General features: G+C 52.5%; 1 protein-coding gene across 3 annotated transcripts in view; it reads right to left on the minus strand.

Moving 5' to 3' along the window:
* Positions 1–5,932, minus strand: part of ADCY3 (adenylate cyclase 3) — a 74,705-nt gene extending 68,773 nt beyond the window's left edge. Inside the window, exons 1-2 of one of the 3 annotated variants that reach the window (XM_047744840.1) lie at positions 4,969–5,930; positions 3,621–4,471 (exon numbers count right to left, since the gene is read on the minus strand). In XM_047744840.1, coding sequence (XP_047600796.1) covers positions 3,621–4,295 — 675 coding nt within the window. In that variant the 5' untranslated portion in view covers positions 4,296–4,471; positions 4,969–5,930. Of the gene's footprint in view, positions 1–3,620; positions 4,472–4,968 lie in introns of all 3 variants that reach the window. The other 2 variants (XM_047744839.1, XM_047744838.1) reach the window with 2 other exon arrangements.
* Positions 5,933–21,409: the final 15,477 nt, after the last annotated feature.

Here is a 21,409-nt window from a genome sequence, read left to right on the forward strand (position 1 = left end):
CATCTGGAAGCATTAGCCCTCCCGCAACACCCCTACTATAGCTGCCTCCAGCCCCTCGGAGCCAAATGTTCCTTCACGGGGTGAACAGTCTAGGTCATTGGTATGGGTGGCGGGAATTACACATCCACGGCTCTGTCATGTTCTAATTTGTAAGGAAAGGTCTTAACAGGCTATTAATTCCAAGAGGAAATTTAGCTTCCAATTAGCCTTTCTGCTATGAAATAAAGCAACAAGTGATTTTGTAAATGTTGTTCCTTGTCCCCTAACCTGTCACAGACTCTTTGCTCTAACACCCACATCAGATGCTAATAGGTCCTGAGTGCATCAAGGTCTCGGGAATGGTCGCTGGTCTCAGGAATGCCCCCCATCACCGTGGCTGTATTTTCTGCCCATCCCCCTCCCCATCTTCACCCACTGTCCGCTGCCTGGTCCTGCCCTTGACCCCCTCTTGCTCCAACACATCACGTGGGGTGGTGCAGGGCAGCAGAAGGCAAGTTGTGCCATAAGAGACCTAGTGGTGCCAGGACCCAGGCCAGGGGAGGGATGTAGGGAAACCCTGCCAGCCACAGCCCAGGCTCCCCTCCACCCCAGTGTCTGACTATGATTATCGGATTCCTGTTAGTTGCAGACCGTGCAGGTTAAGGCCCATCCCTATTGCCCAGTAATATTATTTCACTAATAAAGTCGCAGCAACACTCCATCCTATACCCCACCCGACAGCCAGATTTCACCTGCTCTTCCTATCGGAACCCCAACCTGCTTACCTCCCATGAGAAGAGCCAGGGGCCGGCTGCATGACTTGCCTGTGACATGTGGGCTACTGTGAGGACCCACCCCCATCCCTCTGTTGATCCCCAGCCCCCATGAGAGCAGAGCATGGGTTTGAGAGAATGAAGGGTGCAGAGAAGGCAGAAGCAACAGAAGCATTCCCAAAGCCCCGAAATCCAGGGTCTGCTTCTAACCATGAAACTTAGTCCATACTCCCCTGCCCCACAGGCCCAGGAGGGAATTCCTGGCCGGAACCAACAGGTGATGGGCAAAGAAAAAGAAGACAGGAGGGGCGCCTGGGTGGCTCAGTGAGTTAAGCCTCTGCCTTCAGCTCAGGTCGTGATCCCAGGGTCCTGGGATCGAGCCCCGCATCAGGCTCTCTGCTCAGCAGGGAGCCTGCTTCCCCCTCCCTCTCTCTGCTGCTCTGCCTACTTGTGATCTCTCTGTGTCAAAGAAATAAATAAAATCTTAAAAAAAAAAAAAAAAGAAGATGGGAGGCTGCAGGCAAGAGACAGAAAAGCAAGGAGGGGTGGGGGGTCTGGAGTGCATGCTTGGTGTCACTCTAGCTGGGCATCTGGCTCCCCCAGCCTCACATCCCTGCCCCCCAGCCCCTGGGCCATCCTACCCTTGATGGTGCTCCCATCCCAGGAGGTAAGCTGGGCCCACAAGGGCAGCGGGCAGGTGTCGCTTCATTCCACAGCTGGACAGCTGGATGCAGTGTCCTCATAACACACACACACACACACACACACACACACACACACACACCTGGGCTATTTCCACCCCACTGAAGGCGGCGATTCTGTGACTTAAGGAAAACTTTGGTGAGTGGGCCTGGGAACCCAGGCACCTTTTAAAAAGTCACAGTAGTTCCAAACAAGTGACTCAAACTTCTGGAACACAGCCCACTGAAAGCCGGGGCCTCCTGCATTCTCTCTTAGGCTCCCAAACGGACCTCAAGAGCCACCTCCTCCTTCCCCACCATCCCCCAAAGCCACAAGGAGGGCCCTGCCTCCACGTCAAGGCCATGCTCTCCTGGGATGCTAACATGGTTATCTTCTATTTACTTATTTCTTTTCCTGTTTCTTAATCTTTTTGGGTTTTTGTCTCCTCTTAATAGTGCCCAAAGGACACCAGCAATCTTGGGTTTAGCATCTGAGGCCCCAAAGGATGGAATTTTTGTTTTGCTTCCTTAACGGACAGTGAAGCACATGGGAGACTCGTGGTTCAGGGGCTCCAGCAGAAAGGAAAATGCCCGCAGGGACTGTTCAGCAGCTCGGAAAGGTTCGGAGTCAGATCACAGACTCCAAATACTGCCATGTCCACCTGCCTGTCTGCCCCAGTCTGTGCTTCTACTGATTCCAAGCAGAAGGGCTCCCACCATTCTTCCCCAGACAGCTCCCAGCAGGGCCCTTGACTGGGAGAAGCACAGCCTGAAGTCAACCGACCCAGAAGTCAAGACAGCGACGGCAGACCCAGATCAGGTCGTCACTTTATGTGAATGGGGTGTTCAGAGAAAAACAAAGGACCTGTTGCTGTACCCACAGGGTTCAGATGCTGCCCCAGCCCAGGGCGAGGCTCCTGCAGAATGAGAACACAGAGCTTCCCGAGTGAGCACAGTGTGTGAGCCAGAATAGAGGAACAGGAAGAAATTTGGGTCCAAGAACCAGGAAAAAGACAAAACTGCAAACTTGTGTTTTCCCTCTAACCGAGTGGGAGGCGATGGGACAAGCCCCACAGGGTTCCTGTGTCAACGTCCCACAGTCCCGCGGGGCCCCTGGAGACTCAGCCCTCAAGTCCAAAAGACCAGGATGATGGCTTTGGCCGAGATGCAGCCAGCATCACAATAAAGTAGGAAGATCACTGAAACTGGAAGTGAGAAATGGACGCTCCCGGCACGTGACTACTGTGCCGACCGATGGGCCTTAGGCAGGTCACTTCCCATCTCTCGAATAAAGGAGGTAGCAGGATTATGGAATTTATTAAGCCCCCCCAGACTCCTCCCAATGGGTTACCAGATAAACACGGAGCCTGAGAATCACATCTCCCAGTCTCGACAGCCCCGCAGCACCTCCAGGCTCTTGGGTCCTGGGCAGAGCACGGGGCTCTTAATTAAGCTGAGGCCAAAATTCCACCCCTTCCAGCAAAACACATCCTCAAAGAACTAGCAGACCTTTCACCGCCATGGCCAGCACGATTGTCCCCGTTTGTATCCCCACACCACACCTCATGTCATCTAAGTACTCCACACACCCTGGCTCCCTGTGGCACAAGCAGGATCTAGGGCCATCACACCTTCAGGTCTCCTAGTGCGTCTTCACCCACATTCCCTCTGATCTTGGTAATGAGCACTAAGATAGACAGCCCCCACTTGACAGAGGATCACTGCATCCGCACGAGTTAGACAGCTGCTGAAGCTAGCCTGTGACAGGCTGGAGATCAGAAGCCAAGGGGGCTCCTTTCCCCACAAGAGGTCTTTCTGGAGGGATCAAGGGCAGGGACTGTCTGGGACATGGCTGGGATAACTACCTCCCCAGAACCAGGCCTCATGGGCCTTCCTGCCACCCACTTGGGCAGGACACCAGTGACACAATGGCCCTGAGGCCCAATGTCCGGACATCCTCCACTCCCTCAGGCCCAGCACAGAAAGCTCTAGCGCCAAGCCAGGGGGTTGAGGGAGAGATGGTCTTCCTGCACAAGCAGCTGAGATCCCCAGAAGCACATACCCACCCCAATGCATGTTGACTCAAGGGCCAAGAAAACAGTGCCATCCCACCCCAGAAACTGTGGCCACCCTGGATGAGAGCTGGCAGGAAGGGAAGCCCCAGGGCGGGACCCGAGGCAGGACTCACCTCCCTCAGCAAGTGCGTGCCCTTCAGCCCGTCCTGCTGCTGCTGGGCCACGGTGACCCCCAAGACGAGTGTGTGCACGACACAGGAGACCACGGAGATGATGACAATGGGGCTGAGGCTGAGCGGCAGCGTGATGAAGAAGGAGAATACGAAGAAGGTCTGCCAGCCCACCGTGTCGCTGGCTGCATGGGCTCGCGAAAAGTTCAGGCCCAGGTAGGAGAAAATCTGGGCGGTGATCAGCAGCCACAGCACGTAGGGCACCACTTTCCGGGTGACCCGGTCGGGGAGCAGCCCCTTTTTGCAGAGCACGAAGAGGAGGAGGTCCAACAGCAGTCCCATGGCCGCCACGAGGAGAGGAGCCAGCTTGTCGCTGGAGAAGACCACGGCGCACATCACCACCACGTAGCAGTCAAAGAGGGCCGCGAACACCACCAGCACCAGCAGGGTCTCGTGGCGCTGCCGTTTGAAGTAGGTCTGATACAAGTTCTCCAGGGACTCGGGCACGAAGGTCAGCCGCATGAACCGAGGCAGGCAGAGGCAGGATCCCGAGTTCCGGACCGAGATTTCGTGGGTCCGGCCCACCCCGCGGTCAGGGTCAGAGGGCAGGCTGACCGAGTACTCCGCGGAGTACTCGGCCGAGTACTCAGGCTCAGAGAAGCCCTGGTTCCTCGGCATCCTGGCTGCCGGCTGCTTCTACTGGCCCAGGAGAAAGGGACCGGGAACGGAGGGAGAGCTCCGGACTGGGCCACCTACCACGGCTCTCGGAGAGCTGGGGGAAACGGAGGGCCAGCCACCTCCCGCAGCAACGCACCGCAGATCTCCAGGGCACAGGTAGCGCGGGTCATCTGGAACTTAGAAGGACATCGCTAAGGAGAAACACCTCTGCTTTCCTGCGGGTGGTTCCGCACGACCCACCCTACCCCTCCTGAGAGGATCGCTGCGCACGACGCTCCAGGACCAGGGCCTTCTCCAGCCACCCCCACACTCAGGCCACCGCCCAGCCACACACACACACACACACTCACTCACTCACTCTCCTGTCCTCGTGGAACAGCTTCTTGTCTCCTTCTGGCCCAAAGGCCTGGCCACCCCTCCACCCCTCACACTCCGGGTCCGTCTCTGTGTCATCTCTGCTCCCCCAGTCCCTCACTTCCTCACCTAAAACGCCGCCAGGCCCAAGCCTTAGAAGCGGGAGATAAAACGTGCCCGAGAGCAGCTGGAACCATCCTCGGGATTCCCGAATCTTCCTTCTGTTTACTTCCTTTCCCCACCCGACCCCTGGAGGCCCGGACTCTCCACCTCGGGGCACTACCTGCCCTCCGGAAGGGTGGCCTGCCCCTGCGTTTACCTGTGCGGGAACTCGGAAGCCGCGTGCTTCGGCCGGTCCCTGCGCGAGCTGCGGGGCTGGGTCACGCGTGTGGCGGGCGGGGGCAGGAGGGCTCAGCACGCCGGGGGACCGCGCCGCCCCGCCAGCGCCTGGGTCCCCGGTCCCTGGTCGGAGCGCGAGCACCCCCCAACCCCCGCCGTCAGGCCTGGGATCCGGCAGGGAGAGGCGCGGGGCTGCCCCTCAGCATCCGCGGGCGCCCGGCGGCAGGAGGAAGGAGGCGGCTGGGGCTGGGAAACCGCGGGGCGCCCGCCCCTGGGGCTGCGGCTCGCGGCGCGGTCGGACCCCTCCCTCTCGCCCCCGCGCTGGCGGCGGTGGCGGCGGCGGCGCGGCTAGGGGCGCACCCGGGGCCCTCCCGGACGGGAGCGCGGGCCGAGGCCGGGGCAGCCCGCCAGCATCCTCCGGGCCGCCCGCGCGCCGAGCCGAGCCAGCCGAGTCCGGGCGCGGCGCGCTGCACTGTGAGTCCCCGCGCGGCGCCGGCGGATCCCGGGCCACGCGCGCTCCAGGCCCCGGGAGGCGGGCGGCGCCCCTCCCTCCCCGCAGTCGCCGCCCTCTCGACGAGCGCGTCCGGGAGTTGGGGGGGTGGGGGGTAGCGCCCCGCTCCAGCCTCGCGGCCGGCGGGGAGAAGGAGGGGAAGAGCGCGGAGGAGAGCGGGGGCGAGCGGCCGAGGCGCCGGTGGCCCCGCGCTCTGACCCGGGGCGGCGAGCAGGCGGCGACCGCTCGGTGGAGGCGCCGCGGTGGGCGGCGGGCAGGAAGGATGAGCGACCCGACACCTAGCTCCGCGGCAGGCCGGGTCTCTGGAGAGGGGAGCCTGGGACGTATCCTCCCGCCTCCCGCAGGTGAGGCGCGCTAGCGGCACCCCAGCCGCCGCCTCCTTCGCCGCGGCTTCCTTCTGGGCCTGGAGATGAGAGGCCGGGGCTGAGGTTTGGGGACGCCTGCCCCGCCGGGCGCGCCGGGCCTAAGTGTCCCCGCCCACCCTGGCAGCTCCAGCCTTCCGCAGAGGGGCCCGCAGCCGAGCTCCGTTCGAGAAGGAAAAGGGGAGGAGTGGCCCGCTGGGCACCTGGCACGTGGAATGCAAGAGACCTGGCTTCAAAAAGATCTCCCGTGCACATTCCACCTGAGATGGGTTTGAATTTACTAACTCCTATAAAAACTCAAATGCTCCTGTGAATGGTTAAGCCTATTAGTCTCTTACACCTTAGTATAAATTCCTTTCCTTGGCGGGGCGCCTGGGTGGCTCAGTGGGTTGGGCCTCTGCCCATAACCCAGGCTCGGGTTATGATCTCAGGGTCCTGGGATCGGGTGCTGGGATCTAGCTCTGAGTCGGGCTCTCTGCTCAGCAGGGAGTCTGCTAACCCCCCCACCCCTCTTTGCCTGCCTCTCTGCCTACTTGTGATCTCTGTCAAATAAAAACAATCTAAAAAAAAAAAAAAAAGAATTAAGGGAAAAAAGCATGGGGGGGGGGGAGCAGGGGGGTGGGTTGCTGAGGACAGCCAGCAGCATCAGGGAGAGAAGATACGGATCAGAAAGGAGAGAAAACTCACCGTCCAGGTCCTGGAAAGAGTGATCCCTTTCCAGATCCTCAGTTAACTCAGCCCTCAGGAAGAAGATTCATCAGGGAATGGATCCTATCACAGCTGTTTCTGTCTCTCACACTAATTCTGAAATGCAGCCAACATCAGTCCAAACTTGTCAGGGCTCTGATTACCAAGGTTGGGGGGCGTCAGGTCAAACTTAGGAGAAACATAATTTGAATAAAACACCTTTTCCCATTGTTTTCATTTGTTTGGAGTCCCAGCGTTTTTTATTTTGAATTGTTGCGTGCAGTTAAAGGAGGCATGATTTTTATGTTTAACAGAGAGACACGTGTTAATAAAAGAGGATGACGTTTGGGCCTCGATTGAGGGATGGAACAATAGGGCGATGGGCATTAAGGAGGGCATTTGATGTAATGAGCACTGGGTGTTATATGAAACTAATGACTCATTACACTCTACCCCTGAAACTAATACACTATATGTTAACTAAATTGAATTTAAATTAAAAAAATACTGTTTGGGTCTGCGTTGGCACAAAGGACACCCCCCCACACTTCCTGGTACATGTGACTACCGTTGGAGTTCTCCTGTGCAGCTTCCTACTTGGCAAGACCATGCCCAGCTCCTGGGCCGTGTGTGTTCCTTGCTGGGTTTTTGCCCTTGTGCCCCAGCCTCAGCTCCAAACCCCCCTAGGGAAGGGAGAGGATTCCACACAGTTATCTCTGATAAACACAAAACAAAACAAAAAACACACAAAAAAACAAAAATCCAGTCTCCTGACGCTCCTGCCCTATTGCTCTTCTATACTGCTCCAACTCCCTGACCTTCCCTACTCTTCCTCTCTTTGCTGTGGGCACCTCTTCAGCAGCTGAGCCAGGCTGAGCCAGGCATCAGAGATGCCACCCCCCCCCCGCCCCTGCCCGCAGGATGCCCGCTGGCCCGCTGGCTCTGAGCACCAGATCCCCCAACAAGACAGACCCTGGGCGTGGGTGGCAATCAGAGGCGACCTGACACTGGGCCTTTTGGAACTTGTCCTGAAAGGGGCACCCTCAGAGGCCTGGAGCCTCCTGACAAAGACTGACACCCCCTCCACCCCCGCTCGGCATTCTGGGTAATGGGTGCAGCCCTTCCCTGTGGATATGGGAAGCTCCGTGGACCTCCCTAAGAGCCAGAGGCAACTGAGTGAATATTCCAGAGCAAGCAAGCTGCTCGAGGTCCTGTGCACAGAGACTGGGGAAAACACAATATTGGGAGACAGGCCGTCAGGCCTGAGAGCCTTCCTTGTCTGTCTTGCTCTTGGCAACGCCTCTGGCACCTGGAGCCAAACAGTCATGGAATGAATGATTTCCCTAAGAAGAAACGACACTTTAGAAGGGCACCTCCTGCTGATGAGGGAGCCAATAGACCTCATTCATTGATGCCGAAAATGCCCTGGACCAAGGATATTAAAAATAACTCCATTCAAGAATAGGATAGGAGGTGCCTTCAGTTCCCAAGCTATACATTTTCTATTGCTGTAATCCGGACAACTGGCAAGCACTTGCTTTCATAATCCAAAGATACAGTAAGTCTATCTTAAAACACACACGTTACACGCATAGGCACGCACCCACGCAACCCAGGACTACGAATGGTTGTGTGGGTGACTTGCCTAGGACGCATGTTCTAAAGTGAAGATGGAATCTTGGGCTTGGGTAGAAGCTTGGTGGGCGTCCTGACCCCCAACCCTAACTCAGGATCGGGGACAGGATATCTCTTTGCTGAAGACACCTCTTGTTTGTACAGCTTGAGACTGGAGATGATTTCCGAGCAGTAATTGCTGTTGCGTAAACAAGAGTGGTTTGGCCCCCTGGAGAGATGCGGTAGCTCCTGAACCCTGCAAACAATAGATCAGAGCAGAGCCCTGGTGTCCTGGGGAAAGAGAAGGGGGAGGAGAGAAGGTCTTTAGCTCCCTAGGTGCTGGGCCCCAGGAGGGCCCTGTTTGGGGCCTTAGCTAAAGGCAGAGCCTGAGACCAGGGCCTACATGCAGTTGGCTTGACTGGACAAGTGATTGCCAGGGAAAGAAGAGAGGAAACCCAGTAAAGACAAGGGTGTGTGAACAGGGGGCACAGTGGCTGGTAGGGCTCAATTCCTTCGTGCACAGAGCACCTCAGAACTTTCCACTGGAGGACTGGGGGTGGGGGTGAGGGGCATTGATCCCTGCTTCCTACCCCGTGGTGAAGGGGTTGTCGAGTGGCACATTCACTCTAGAGTACTGGCAGGTGTGTGCAAGCTGCAGTGGGGCCGAACGATGGGCTCAGAGGCGGGAAACAGGACAGCACAGAGGACCTAGATGCCTATGCTGCAGGGCGGAGGAGAGCAGTGGGCCAAGAGGAAGGGGCCCAGACCCTGCATCCACTCCCACCGTCTTGGAGGTTTGAGCCCTGTCACTGGAGGAGAGCGCCACGTGGTCCAGGAGGAAGCCGGCCCTCCGCAGTCCGAGAACTCAGCCTGTGCCCTGGCTAAGCAGCTGAGACCGAGGGATCTCACTCACCCACCCTCCCCAAACGTGGGTCCTGGGGGTGCGATGACACAGCACTCACACCCAAGTGGGGTCACTGGGAGGAAGGAGGAACTTAATGCGAACCAAAGTGGGTGGCAAATCTCCACAGAACAAGTCAGTCTGAGGGAGCTCTGGTCCACCTCATGGTGGGATCCCCATGGCGCTCTGGCCTCATCTGTCCCTGCGTGACCCATGCTGGGCTAGGCTGCCACCTCCCGGGAGCCCCTCCTGGTTGCATCTGGGAGCCTCTCCTGATTCCACTGCCATTTTCCTCTCCGACAGCATTGGCCTATCTGCCAATGTCTTTGCTGTCCTCCATGTGCCTTGGTGCCTCTGCTTCTGGGACACTGACTGGGTCACTGTGTGTGAGGATAAAGGGGAGCATGATAGGAAGTGCATGTGTGTGAGTGTTGTGTGTAGGAGTATGTGTTTTGTGTGTGTGTGATCAGTGTGAGTGGGAGTGAATGAGGTCGGTGTGCACGGGAATGTATGTGTAGTTGGTGTGCAGTGTGTGTGATCATTGTGACTGAGCATGTGTGATCAGTGTGTGTGAGTAGGTGTGGTGAGTGTGAGCACGTATGCTCAGTGTGGTGTATGTGCCGTGTGAGCAAATGTGCTGAGTGTGGGCGTGTGTGATCTGTATGTTAGCATGCATGCGAGTGAGCACGTGTGCAGGTGAGCTTGGGTCCCGCAGGTGTGGCTCCAGCCTCCCCTTTGGGTCCCTGTGCCCGACTTGTGCTGCCCACTGGTACGTCCTGCTCAATGCCTGCAGAGACTTCCACAGCCTCTCACGTGGGCAGAGGGAAGCGAGTAGAAAGAGAGAGCACAGCACCGGCCTTCCAGGGCAGGGCGCGTTTCTGGGTCTGTCCTGTGCCTGGGTATGAGAATCCCCACAGGAGCAGGACCGGGTCCCCTTGGTCCCTCCTGCTCAGTATTTGACACAGACCAGCTATTCCTTAACTTGCTACCAAAATGACATCAAGTAAACCCTAACCGCAGGTCAGTGTTCCGGTGCTGGACTTGGGCCTCCCAATGGGGTCAGCAGTGAGGTCAGTATCCGCAGCCCCCATGCTGTGTAAAGTCGGGCCTTATGGGCCCAGTGGTTTGTGGCTCTCCTTTAGCTTAACGAGATAAGCACCAACGTCCCCAGGACACGGTGACCTCGCAGCTAGGGGCAGCAGAGAGAGGCTGGGATGCCGAATGTGCACTAGGCCACACAGAAGTCTGGCTCAAGCAGGAATCCTCAAGAAGCTTCCTCTGGTCATTTGCTGCTTCCTTAACCAAGGGTGTACTCGATCTCAGAGACCTGGTGTTTAGTTGACAGCCAGAGGCCACCTGTAGAATTGTGGCTCCCCGGATGTCAGAGGGGACACGAGGCATCATCCTGTTCCAGCCCAATGAGGAAGTCAGAGCCCAGACAAGTTAGATTTGGGGAAGGCAAGACCCATGCCCGTGGAGCGTGAAACAATGTGTGAATGCTGAGTAATCCCGGGGCCTCTGTGGAAATGTCACGTTTCCAAAAGCACTCAAGCCAGGGCCCCTCTGGGAAGAGGCACCATAGAAATCCATGCTAACGAGCCTCTCCCCCGGCCTGCTGGGGATAAGAGAGAGCAGACACAGATCTGAGAACAAGAGATGGCGAGACAAGGTCCAGGCGGGGAGGAGCTGGGGGCCTCCACCTTCACGGTCCCTCTCACAGGTGGAAAGTCACAACACCCAGAAGAGCAAGGCTGAGACAGCCACGGGGTCAGGCTGAAGGGGCAAAGAGAGGGCTGGTCTAGGGCTCTCCCAGCAGATGAGAACAATCTCCCATCCCCCTAGCCTCCCCTCTCCACGGGTGCCACGCCCATCTCGGGAATCACCCTTGACCCTGCCCTTCTCACCCTGCCAGCCAAATCTCTACCCTGCAACCAGGGCGATCCTTCCAAATTCAGATCTGATCTCATCTCTATCTTCTTTGAAAATCCGGTCCCTAGCTGTCCCTGTTCCCAGGTAGGAGGACTGCCCAGTTCCCACCTGCTGGGGGATTAAATAAGAAAATACTAGGAAAATGCTCAGGTGTCACCTTCCCTTTCAAGCTGCACTAAAGGAACTTCGATGATATTTTTACTTAGGTTGAATGGTGACCCCCAAAAGGGGTCCAGATCCCTGGAACCTGTGACTGTGACTTTGTTTGAAACAAGAGTCTTCGCAGGTATAATTGAGTTACGGATTTTGAGAGAAGACCATCCCGGACTGCTTGGATGGCCACAATCCCAAAGCTTAGCGTCCTTTGGAGAGACAGGCACAGAGCAGATGATGTGAAGATGGAGGCAGAGTTTGGGGGATGGGGCCCCACGCCAGGGAGCCCCTGGAGCCACCAAAAATGCCAAGTGGCAAGAAGGCCCTCTCCCCTTGAACCCCCAGAGGGAGTGCGGTCCTGCCGACCATGCTGATTGCAGGCTTCTGGACTCTGGAATGGCAAGAAAATAAATTCTGCTGTTTTAAACTACCCAGCTGTGGTTGTTATGACAGCTGCAGAAACCGGAGACAGGATCCAACAGCACATTTTCTAGGCCTTTATTGAATGCTTATTAGGATTTGGTGTAATTTTACCTGTCACCCCATTCACTGGACTTTGAGCCCAGGTTCCAGGCCTTGATTCACCTTCACACCTGGAGTGCCCGCCCTGCAAGGTTATCAGTGAGCCTCATTGAATTAAAATAACTGATCTGTTGGGTCCTCTTTCCCAATCCCAGAGCTTCTTCAATTACCCATAGATGTGCCTCCTGGTTATTCCCAGACTTCAGTTTTACCGGAAGTGATCCCCCCACCCCTTGGCAGGAAGTGGAGTGATTTAACTGGTAAGTAATTTTAATCACTATTTTTATCACGAAACCAGGGATTGATTTCAGGGCTTGACTGGAGAGTGGAACCCATGGATTTGTATCTGTTTGGTCATGCAGGACTGCAAGAAAACGGACACAAGGGGCTATCTCTGGGTCATGCCTCCAGCTCTCATGGGGGCTCGTTCTCTCTACACCTGCAGGAATGCTGGGGATTCCCACGGTCCACGCCACTCCCCGGACCTGCCCCGCTACTCCTCCTGAGCCCAGCCACTTGGCGCTCCTCACCCTCCCCAGCACACTCTTCATGCCCCCATCATTTTGCATATGCCATTCCCTCTGCCCAGGTCTCTCCTCGCCCACTGTCCACCTGACACACTACTCCTCATCCTCAAAGACCACCTTCCCGTGTCACCTGATCCGTGAGGTCTTCTCAGATCTCCAGCAGGGGCAGCCCTTTGGGAACCACTGTGAGGACAGTCTGCTCGTCTGTCTTCCACTTGGCCGAGGCCCTCAGAAGTGGACAAAGTGTTCCCATCCGTCCCCTCACCTGCTTTGTTTCTTGATGGCACGGTCTGCCTGGAACAACAGTGTATAATTAGTTTGCTCACAAGTTTTGTTTCTTCCCCATAGAATGTGAGTTCTGCTGGAAAAAGGGCCCTGTTTCACTTTTTTTTCTTTTAAGATTTTTTAATTAATTTGAGAGAGAGAGGGAGAAAGGGGAGGGGCAGAGGGGAAGGGAGAGAGAGAGACTCTCCAGCAGACTCCCCGCTGAGCATGGAGCCGGACATGGGGCTCCATCCCGCAGACCTGAGATGACGACCTGAGCGGAAATCAAGAGCCGGGCATTTAACTGACTGAGCCACCCAGGTGACCCTTGTTTTGGTTTTTTCAACTGTTGATTTTCACGTGCTTAACATCAAGTCGGCCCATAGTGAATGTCCTCCTTTACTGAAGCTCCCATAACAAATTACTACAAATGTAGGGTCTAAACAGTATAGATGTATTATTTTACAGTTCTGGAAGTCAGAAGTTCAAAACGGGTCTCATTGGGCAGAAGTCATGCCTTTGGCAGAGCTGCATTCTTTTCTGGAGACTAGGGAAATCCAGTTTTTCCTTACTTTTTCCAGCTTCTAGAGACCACCCATATTCCTTAGTTCATGGCCCCCTTCTTCGAAGCCAGTGACATTACACCTCTCTGCCATTCTTCCATAGCCACATCTCCCTCTGACCAGAGCCTGGGAAGTTTTTCCCATTTTAGGGACCCGTGGCATGAGGTTAGACCCACCTGGATAATTTCCCCATCTCAAGGTCCTTCATCATACTTGCAAAATCCCTTACGCCATGTAAAGTAACATTCTAGAGATTAGGATAATGAGCTTGGGGGGGGGGGGTCATTGTTCTGCTTCCCCCGGTAAGCGCCTGCTAGGATGTCCAGGTGGTGCCCATTAGAGCCAGGACCCATGCGAGCTCATTTCTCCTAAACAAATCTTCCCTGGATGTTTCCAACCTTGGTGTTGTGCTCAATGGTATTAGCAGGTTAAATGTGGAGATCATAAATCATCTTAAAAGTCTGTAAAAGGGTGTTTTTTTTTTTTTTTTAAAGGGAAGAGGTCCTTGAAATCTTTTAATGCAAAAGCAAGCTGCAGAAGAAACTCATTCATCTGTCTGAGATCTCTGGGGCTTCCATTCCGTGTTACCTAATCTGCATTAACAGGACAGATCCGATGTTCCAGGAAGGCTGGTTGGGAACAAGAGGTGATCCCAGCAGCAGAGCGGACACCTGAGGTTCATGGGATTCATTCCATGACTCTCCAAATCCCTGTCATGCTGCCGCTGGAATTGTCTCCCAGAAGCCCAGTTTCCATTGTTGGGCTTCCTCAAGAAAGTCTGTGGTTTTCTTACTGTTTTCAGATTTGATTCTAAAGTCCTTAGCATTCAGCATATTATTCCTTGGTTGGGTCCCAAGCTCCTTATCTCCTGCAATCTTCACAACAGTTCTGTGGTGTAAAATGATTATTATGTCCATTTCACAGATGAGAAACCTGAGACTAGGTTCAGAACTTACCTAAGGTTCCATAGCCCATAAGGGCACTGCCAAGTTTATACCCATGTACCTGACCTTAGGGCCTGGCACCTATGTACCAAGCAATTTGATCCGCCCTGCCTGTCAGTCATTGCTGCGGGAATGACCAGCTCAGTAACCTTCCCCCACTGCTTGGGTAGGGGTCAAGTTAGTGCTGGACCACAGGCAGGGGAAGCAAAGCAGGAGAGAGGCTGAGCCTTTGCCTTCAGGGGTGTCTGTTCAAATCCAGAGTTGTCCCCCAGCCTGGGAGGCAGGAAGGCAGCCCAGGTCGGGGGGCTGAAAACCAGAGAGCAGGCCCACAACAGGCAACACCCAAGGGGAGGCCTGCGTTCTAGCCCAGGAAGGACCCAGGTCAGCTTAATTTACATACCGCTGACCCATTTTCAATATCTTAAAATAAGAAACACTGAGTACAAGCTTTAGTGATTGTCTTTATCAAGTCAGCACACAGTGAGGCCCAGGACTGCAGAGCTGAGGTTGATTGTCTCCCTTGGTCTTTAAGGGCACCCTCCCCGCCCTCACCCCAGTGCTGGGGCCTCTCACCTTCTCTTCTTGTCTCTCCCTCCTCAGGACCAGACCCCAGAGGGTGATCCGCCCCAAAGCTGGAGTGATTTACATACTACTGCATCAATCTCGCTTCCGCCTGTAGGAAGCAGACCCTGGCAGCAGGCAGATGGGATGCACAAATCCCTAAGGATGGAGGCGGAGCCAGAGCTTGGCGCTCAGACATGTGGCCACAGTCCGCAATCGTGCTTCGCTCTGGACCTGAACCCCTTTACTCAGTCCCAGGCCTAGGGGCTGGCCAAAGGTCCCCCCAGGGGGACAGAACCTGTCCCAGGGACACAGAAGGGGGAGGACAAAGTGCACGCCATCTCTCATCCAACCTGCAAACAAGAACAGAGTGAGAAGGCCAAGAAGATGGGGGTCAGTTCCCATACTCCATTTCACCAGAAGAAAGTTAATGAGGCCAGGAGAACCCCCCCAGGGATCTCTGTAGAAGCAGAAGAGGGAGACGTAGCCCACTCCCAGTGATCTCCACACACACACACACACACACACACACACGCACGCACGCACACAGACGCACACATACCTGCATACACACCTTCAATTGATGGTCAAAGGAATAAAAGTCAGATCGATGGCCTTTCCGACTGCACTAAGTAGGTGAGGGAAGACAGCAGTCTACAGGCAGAGTGGCCTTCCAAGCACCCCCACCTCCACTCCCACCACCCTTATATCGGAGCGTATATGATCCGAAAAGTACAGTGGGGGTTGTAGAGAGAAGTCCCTGCCTCCTGTCCAGGGCTGACCCCTCCCCTTGCCCAGGAGACCACCCCCTACACCCCACTCTGGACCTTCCCCTTTTCCCCTTCTCTCCAGGCACTTCTCTCTCAACAGACAAGGCTGCTCCTATCATCGATCACAAACAAATGACAACCCTTCTATGTCCTTCATTCCCTCCGGCTGCCGCCTTGACTCCTTTCTTCCAGGCCAGGCTTCTCGTGGAAATCTACTAAGCAGCATTCCTAATGTTTACTCAAAAAAGGCAACCAGGAAAGGCTATGTGCAGTAGGGCACATCTGGGAAGGAGAAAGGGAAAGAGCATTTGCCCAGAATGAGGGAAGGATAGCCCGCCCAGTGGGAGCCTCCGTGAGTGCAGACAGGTTGGCGGGGAAGTCCAGCCAGGACCTGGGGATGAGGAATGCAGGTGGAGTGTAGAAAGGGAGGTCGTGGTGAGGCAAGGGACACAGAATGGGGCCAGACCACCAGAGGCCTTGAATGCCGAGCTAAAGCAAGGGCTTCCCACTTGACAGTCACTGGGGATTCATTTGGACAAACCACAGGTCCTGACCCGCTACGTTCTCTCAGAGGATTGATTTGGAATGAAAGATGGTTTGGAAAAGGAAGAGACTATCAAGGGAAAACTGGCAAGAAGGAGCAAAAGAAAAACTACCGGAAGACAGTGGTCCAAACTAAGTAATGCTCTCTAGGATTCATTCTACAAAGTGCTCAGGTCTTGCTCGTGAGCTGTCACGCTGACTTACACCCAGACGCACGGGGTTTCGGGTAGGCACATTCACGTGTTTTTACAGTTAGTAATTTTTATAGCTGTTAAATAATTCATGCTGGCATTGTTTTCCGTCTTGAGTTCTTAAAAAAGAGGCTGTTTACTGCGCAAGGGTTGGCGGAAATAAATCAGCTACCCACTTTGTCATCCTTTTTTCAATCTTGCTGTGCCACGTGGGGGAGGCCAGTCACCTTCCAAAAGTGTTATCTTCAGTGGACCCCGTGCTGAGCTTTCTCAAAACCAGATCAAGAGCTTAGTCCTTTTTTTCCTTTATTGAGTGTTTTTAATTTACAACTTTTTTGTTTGATTCAAACTCCTCTCAGTGAAACGGGTTCAGAGTGGGTTTTAGCAGTTTGTGTCTCTCCCCCCTCCCTCCCCTCTAGGATGCCCCTGGCTTTACGTGCCACCCACCCCGACGGCTTTCCTCGCAGCCAAGCGAGGGCCCAGAACTTCAGTGGGGGGCATTCAGGTCAAGATGACTCCAGCCCTTCCCTTTGTTAGGAGCCCCACAGAGCCCACGCTACCTATCAGCTTTAAATCTGTTTGCACAGGAAAGCGTATAGCCCTGCTCTGCTATTTTTAGGAGCTGCCAGCATTGACTCAGTCTCTCTGCTGGCTTGCAGCCCTCTGCTCTCTCCTTCCCGCGCTGTCAGGGACTTGCTCCCATCTTAGAGTGCTGAGCTCATCTCCTGTCTCCCTGGCTTGCTCAGCTTTGGCCTGCATCCCCCTGTTTGTCATTTTCATGGGGTAGGGGCACTTCAGGAGCTGCATTTCCTTGCTTCTCCATTTTTTTTTTAAGATTTTTATTTTATTTATTTGACAGACAGAGATCACAAGTAGGCAGAGAGGCAGGCAGAGAGAGAGAGAGAGAGGGAAGCGGGCTCCCTGCTGAGCAGAGAGCCCGATGCGGGACTCGATCCCAGGACCCTGAGATCATGACCTGAGCCGAAGGCAGCGGCTTAACCCACTGAGCCACCCAGGCGCCCCAACTTCTCCATTTTTTTAAGTAGGCTCCACACCCAGCATGGAGTCTGACATGGGACTTGAACTCATGACCCTGAGCTCAAGACCTGAGCTGAGATCTCTTAATAAAAACTCCACAAATCACGCACTAACCTGGATGGAACTGGAGACTTTTCATCTTGTTCATAATTTTGTATTCATGTAGCTCTAAGTGGGAGTCAGGTTTTTTTTGTTTTGTTTTTTATTTTAATGAAGTCTAAGTTCCTTTAAACAAAAATAATTTAGGGGCGCCTGGGTGGCTCAGTGGGTTAAGCCTCTGCCTTTGGCTCAGGTCATGATCTCTGGGTCCTGGGATCGAGCCCCACATCGGGCTTCTCTGCTCAGCAGGGAGCCTGCTTCCCCCTCTCTCTCTCTGACTGCCTCTCTGCCTACTTATGATCTCTGTCTGTCAAATAAATAAATAAATGAAAATCTTTAAAAAAAATAATTGACAGTTGATCCTTGAATAACACAGTTTTGAACTGCATGGATCCACTTATACATGGATTTTTAAAAAATACAGTATAGTAGGGACGCCTGGGTGGCTCAGTTGGTTAAGCAGCTGCCTTCGGCTCAGGTCATGATCCCAGCGTCCTGGGATCGAGTCCCACATCGGGCTCCTTGCTTGGCGGGGAGCCTGCTTCTCCCTCTGCCTCTGCCTGCCATTCTGTCTGCCTGTGCTCGCTCGCTCTCCTCTCTCTCTGACAAATAAAAAAAAATACAGTATAGTACTATAAATGTATGTTCGCTTCCTAATGATTTTCTTGAAGACATTTTCTTTTCTCTGGTTTACTTTTTCATAAGAATATAGTAGTAATACATATGAACACAAAATATGTGTTCAAATCTTTATGTTATCACTAAGGCTTCTGGTCAAAGGTAGACTATCAGTAGCTAATTTGGGGGGGAGTCAGAAGTTATACTCAGATCTTCAAATGCTTGGAGGTTGGTGTCCTTAACCGCTCCCTGCCATTCAAGTTCAGCTGCACATTAAAATAACTTCTTCAGAGAGAATGACATAAAGGAAGATTTACATGCTAGCTATAGGTTGATACTTACTATTCATTATATCTTCATCCCAGAGTCTAGCAGAGTGACTGTCATAGAAAAGACAGAGTAAATGTGTGGGGGGAAAGGCTGCTTAGGAATCAATAAATACATTCTGAAATGTTAAGAGCTCGATGGCCGATCCCTCTCCAGGGTATACTTGCTGTCTGACATGCAGAACTTTTCTTCAATAATTTGAAAATGGTGGAGTTCTCAGACTTCTCTCCCAGGGTGGGCCTGGAGATATTTTTGGCAGTTGGGTTGTATGATAGTTGTTGGAATGATTTCTGTCTTAAGTAATCCCAAACTCAGTACAACATGTCTTAAACGGTAGAGAAAGGTATTACCTCTATGCTGCGTCTTCGGATAGGACCTCTACCCAGTCTTTGGACAGCGCAGGTCTAAGGTTAGTTATTCAGTGGTAAAATACCATCTTTAAGGTCCATGTGACTTTCCACCTCACACCGTGCTGCCCTTAGCGTATCTGCGTCACCATCCTAAGTTATCACTCCCCATGGCTACAAGATGGCGCCACAATCCAGCATCATAGGCTGATAGGACATTGTACCACAGAAGAGGAACAGTTTCCTCCAATGCCTCTTTTTCTAGGAGTACAAAATTCTTCCCAAAAGCTCCCCATAAGGGGGACCATGTGTGGCTCAGTTGGTTAAGCCTCTGACTTCGGCTCAAGTCATGATCTCGGGGTCCTGGAATGGACAGACACTGTGCTCAGCTGGGAGTCTGCTTCTCCCTCTCCTTTTGTCCTCCCCCAACTTGTGCTCTTTCTGTCTCTCAAATAAATAAATAAAACCTTAAAAAAAATGCCCATTATGTCTTTTTGGCTAGGGCAGGGTCATATACCCATTTCCAAACCAATCATTGGCCATAGAGCTGGTCCCACTGTGGACAGTTCGAATAGCTCCTGAGTCACCACTGAGCCAGCCTGTGGGGGGATACGTTCCTGGGTAACATAAGAAATCTGCCAGCCCTAGCCTCAGCAATCAGACAACAAAAGGAAATTAAAGGCATCCAAATGGGCAAAGAAGAAGTCAAACTATCACTCTTTGCAGATGATATGATACTATATGTGGAAAACCCAAAAGACTCCACTCCAAAACTGCTAGAACTTGTACAGGAATTCAGTAAAGTGTCAGGATATAAAATCAATGCACAGAAATCAGTTGCATTTCTCTACACCAACAACAAGACAGAAGAAAGAGAAATTAAGGAGTCCATCCCATTTACAATTGCACCCAAAACTATAAGATACCTAGGAATAAACCTAACCAAAGAGACTAAGAATCTATACTCAGAAAACTATAAAGTACTCACGAAAGAAATTGAGGAAGACACAAAGAAATGGAAAAATGTTCCATGCTCCTGGATTGGAAGAATAAATATTATGAAAATGTCTATGCTACCTAAAGCAATCTACACATTTAATGCAATTCCTATCAAAGTACCATCCATTTTTTTCAAAGAAATGGAACAAATAATCCTAAAATTTATATGGAACCAGAAAAGACCTCGAATAGCCAAAGCAATATTGAAAAAGAAAGCCAAAGTTGGTGGCATCACAATTCCGGACTTCAAGATCTATTACAAAGCTGTCATCAACAAGACTGCATGGTACTGGCACAAAAACAGACACATAGATCAATGGAACAGAATAGAGAGCCCAGAAATGGACCCTCAACTCTATGGTCAACTCATCTTCGACAAAGCAGGAAAGAATGTCCAATGGAAAAAAGACAGCCTCTTCAATAAATGGTGTTGGGAAAATTGGACAGCCACATGCAGAAAAATGAAATTGGATCATTTCCTTACACCACACACGAAAATAGACTCAAAATGGATGAAGGATCTCAATGTGAGAAAGGAATCCATCCAAATCCTTGAGGAGAACACAGGCAGCAACCTCTTCGACCTCAGCCGCAGCAACATCTTCCTAGGAACATCGCCAAAGGCAAGGGAAGCAAGGGCAAAAATGAACTATTGGGATTTTATCAAGATCAAAAACTTTTGCACAGCAAAGGAAACAATTAACAAAACCAAAAGACAACTGACAGAATGGGAGAAGATATTTGCAAATGACATATCAGATAAAGGGCTAATGTCCAAAATCTATAAAGAACTTAGCAAACTCAACACCCAAAGAACAAATAATCCAATCAAGAAATGGGCAGAGGACATGAACAGACATTTCTGCAAAGAAGACATCCAGATGGCCAACAGACACATGAAAAAGTGCTCCATATCACTTGGCATCAGGGAAATACAAATCAAAACCACCATGAGATATCACCTCACACCAGTCAGAATGGCTAAAATGAACAAGTCAGGAAATGACAGATGCTGGCGAGGATGCGGAGAAAGGGGAACCCTCCTACACTGTTGGTGGGAATGCAAGCTGGTGCAACCACTCTGGAAAACAGCATGGAGGTTCCTCAAAATGTTGAAAATAGAACTACCCTATGACCCAGCAATTGCACTGCTGGGTATTTACCCTAAAGATACAAACGTAGTGATCCGAAGGGGCACGTGCACCCGAATGTTTATAGCAGCAATGTCTACAATAGCCAAACTATGGAAAGAACCTAGATGTCCATCAACAGACGAATGGATAAAGAAGATGTGGTATATATACACAATGGAATACTATGCAGCCATCAGAAGAAATGAAATCTTGCCATTTGCGACGACGTGGATGGAACTAGAGGGTATCATGCTTAGCGAAATAAGTCAATCGGAGAAAGACAACTATCATATGATCTCCCTGATATGAGGGAGAGGAGATGCAACATGGGGGGTTAAGGGGGTAGGAGAAGAGTAAATGAAACAAGATGGGATTGGGAGGGAGACAAACCATAAGTGACTCTTAATCTCACAAAACAAACTGAGGGTTGATGGGGGGAGGGGGGTTGGGAGGGGGGGGCTGGGGTTATGGATATTGGGGAGGGTATGTGCTATGGTGAGTGCTGTGAAGTGTGTAAACCTGGCGATTCACAGACCTGTACCCCTGGGGATAAAATATATTATATGTTTATAAAAAATAAAATTTAAAAAAGAAAAAAAAAAAAAGAAATCTGCCAGCGAGGAAGAAGGGAGGAACGACGATTGGACAAGCCATCAACAATGCTGGTGCCCCTCACAGGCCAGGCCTGATGCCCAGCAAAGCCCCCTCTCTTGTCATTTTTTTTTTTTAAGATTTTATTTATTTGACAGACAGAGATCACAAGTAGGCAGAGAGGCAGGCAGAGAGAGAGGAGGAAGTAGGCTCCCCGCCCAGCAGAG

The sequence above is a fragment of the Lutra lutra genome, chromosome 9, assembly GCF_902655055.1.
Source record: "Lutra lutra chromosome 9, mLutLut1.2, whole genome shotgun sequence".
Classification (NCBI taxonomy): domain Eukaryota; kingdom Metazoa; phylum Chordata; class Mammalia; order Carnivora; family Mustelidae; genus Lutra; species Lutra lutra.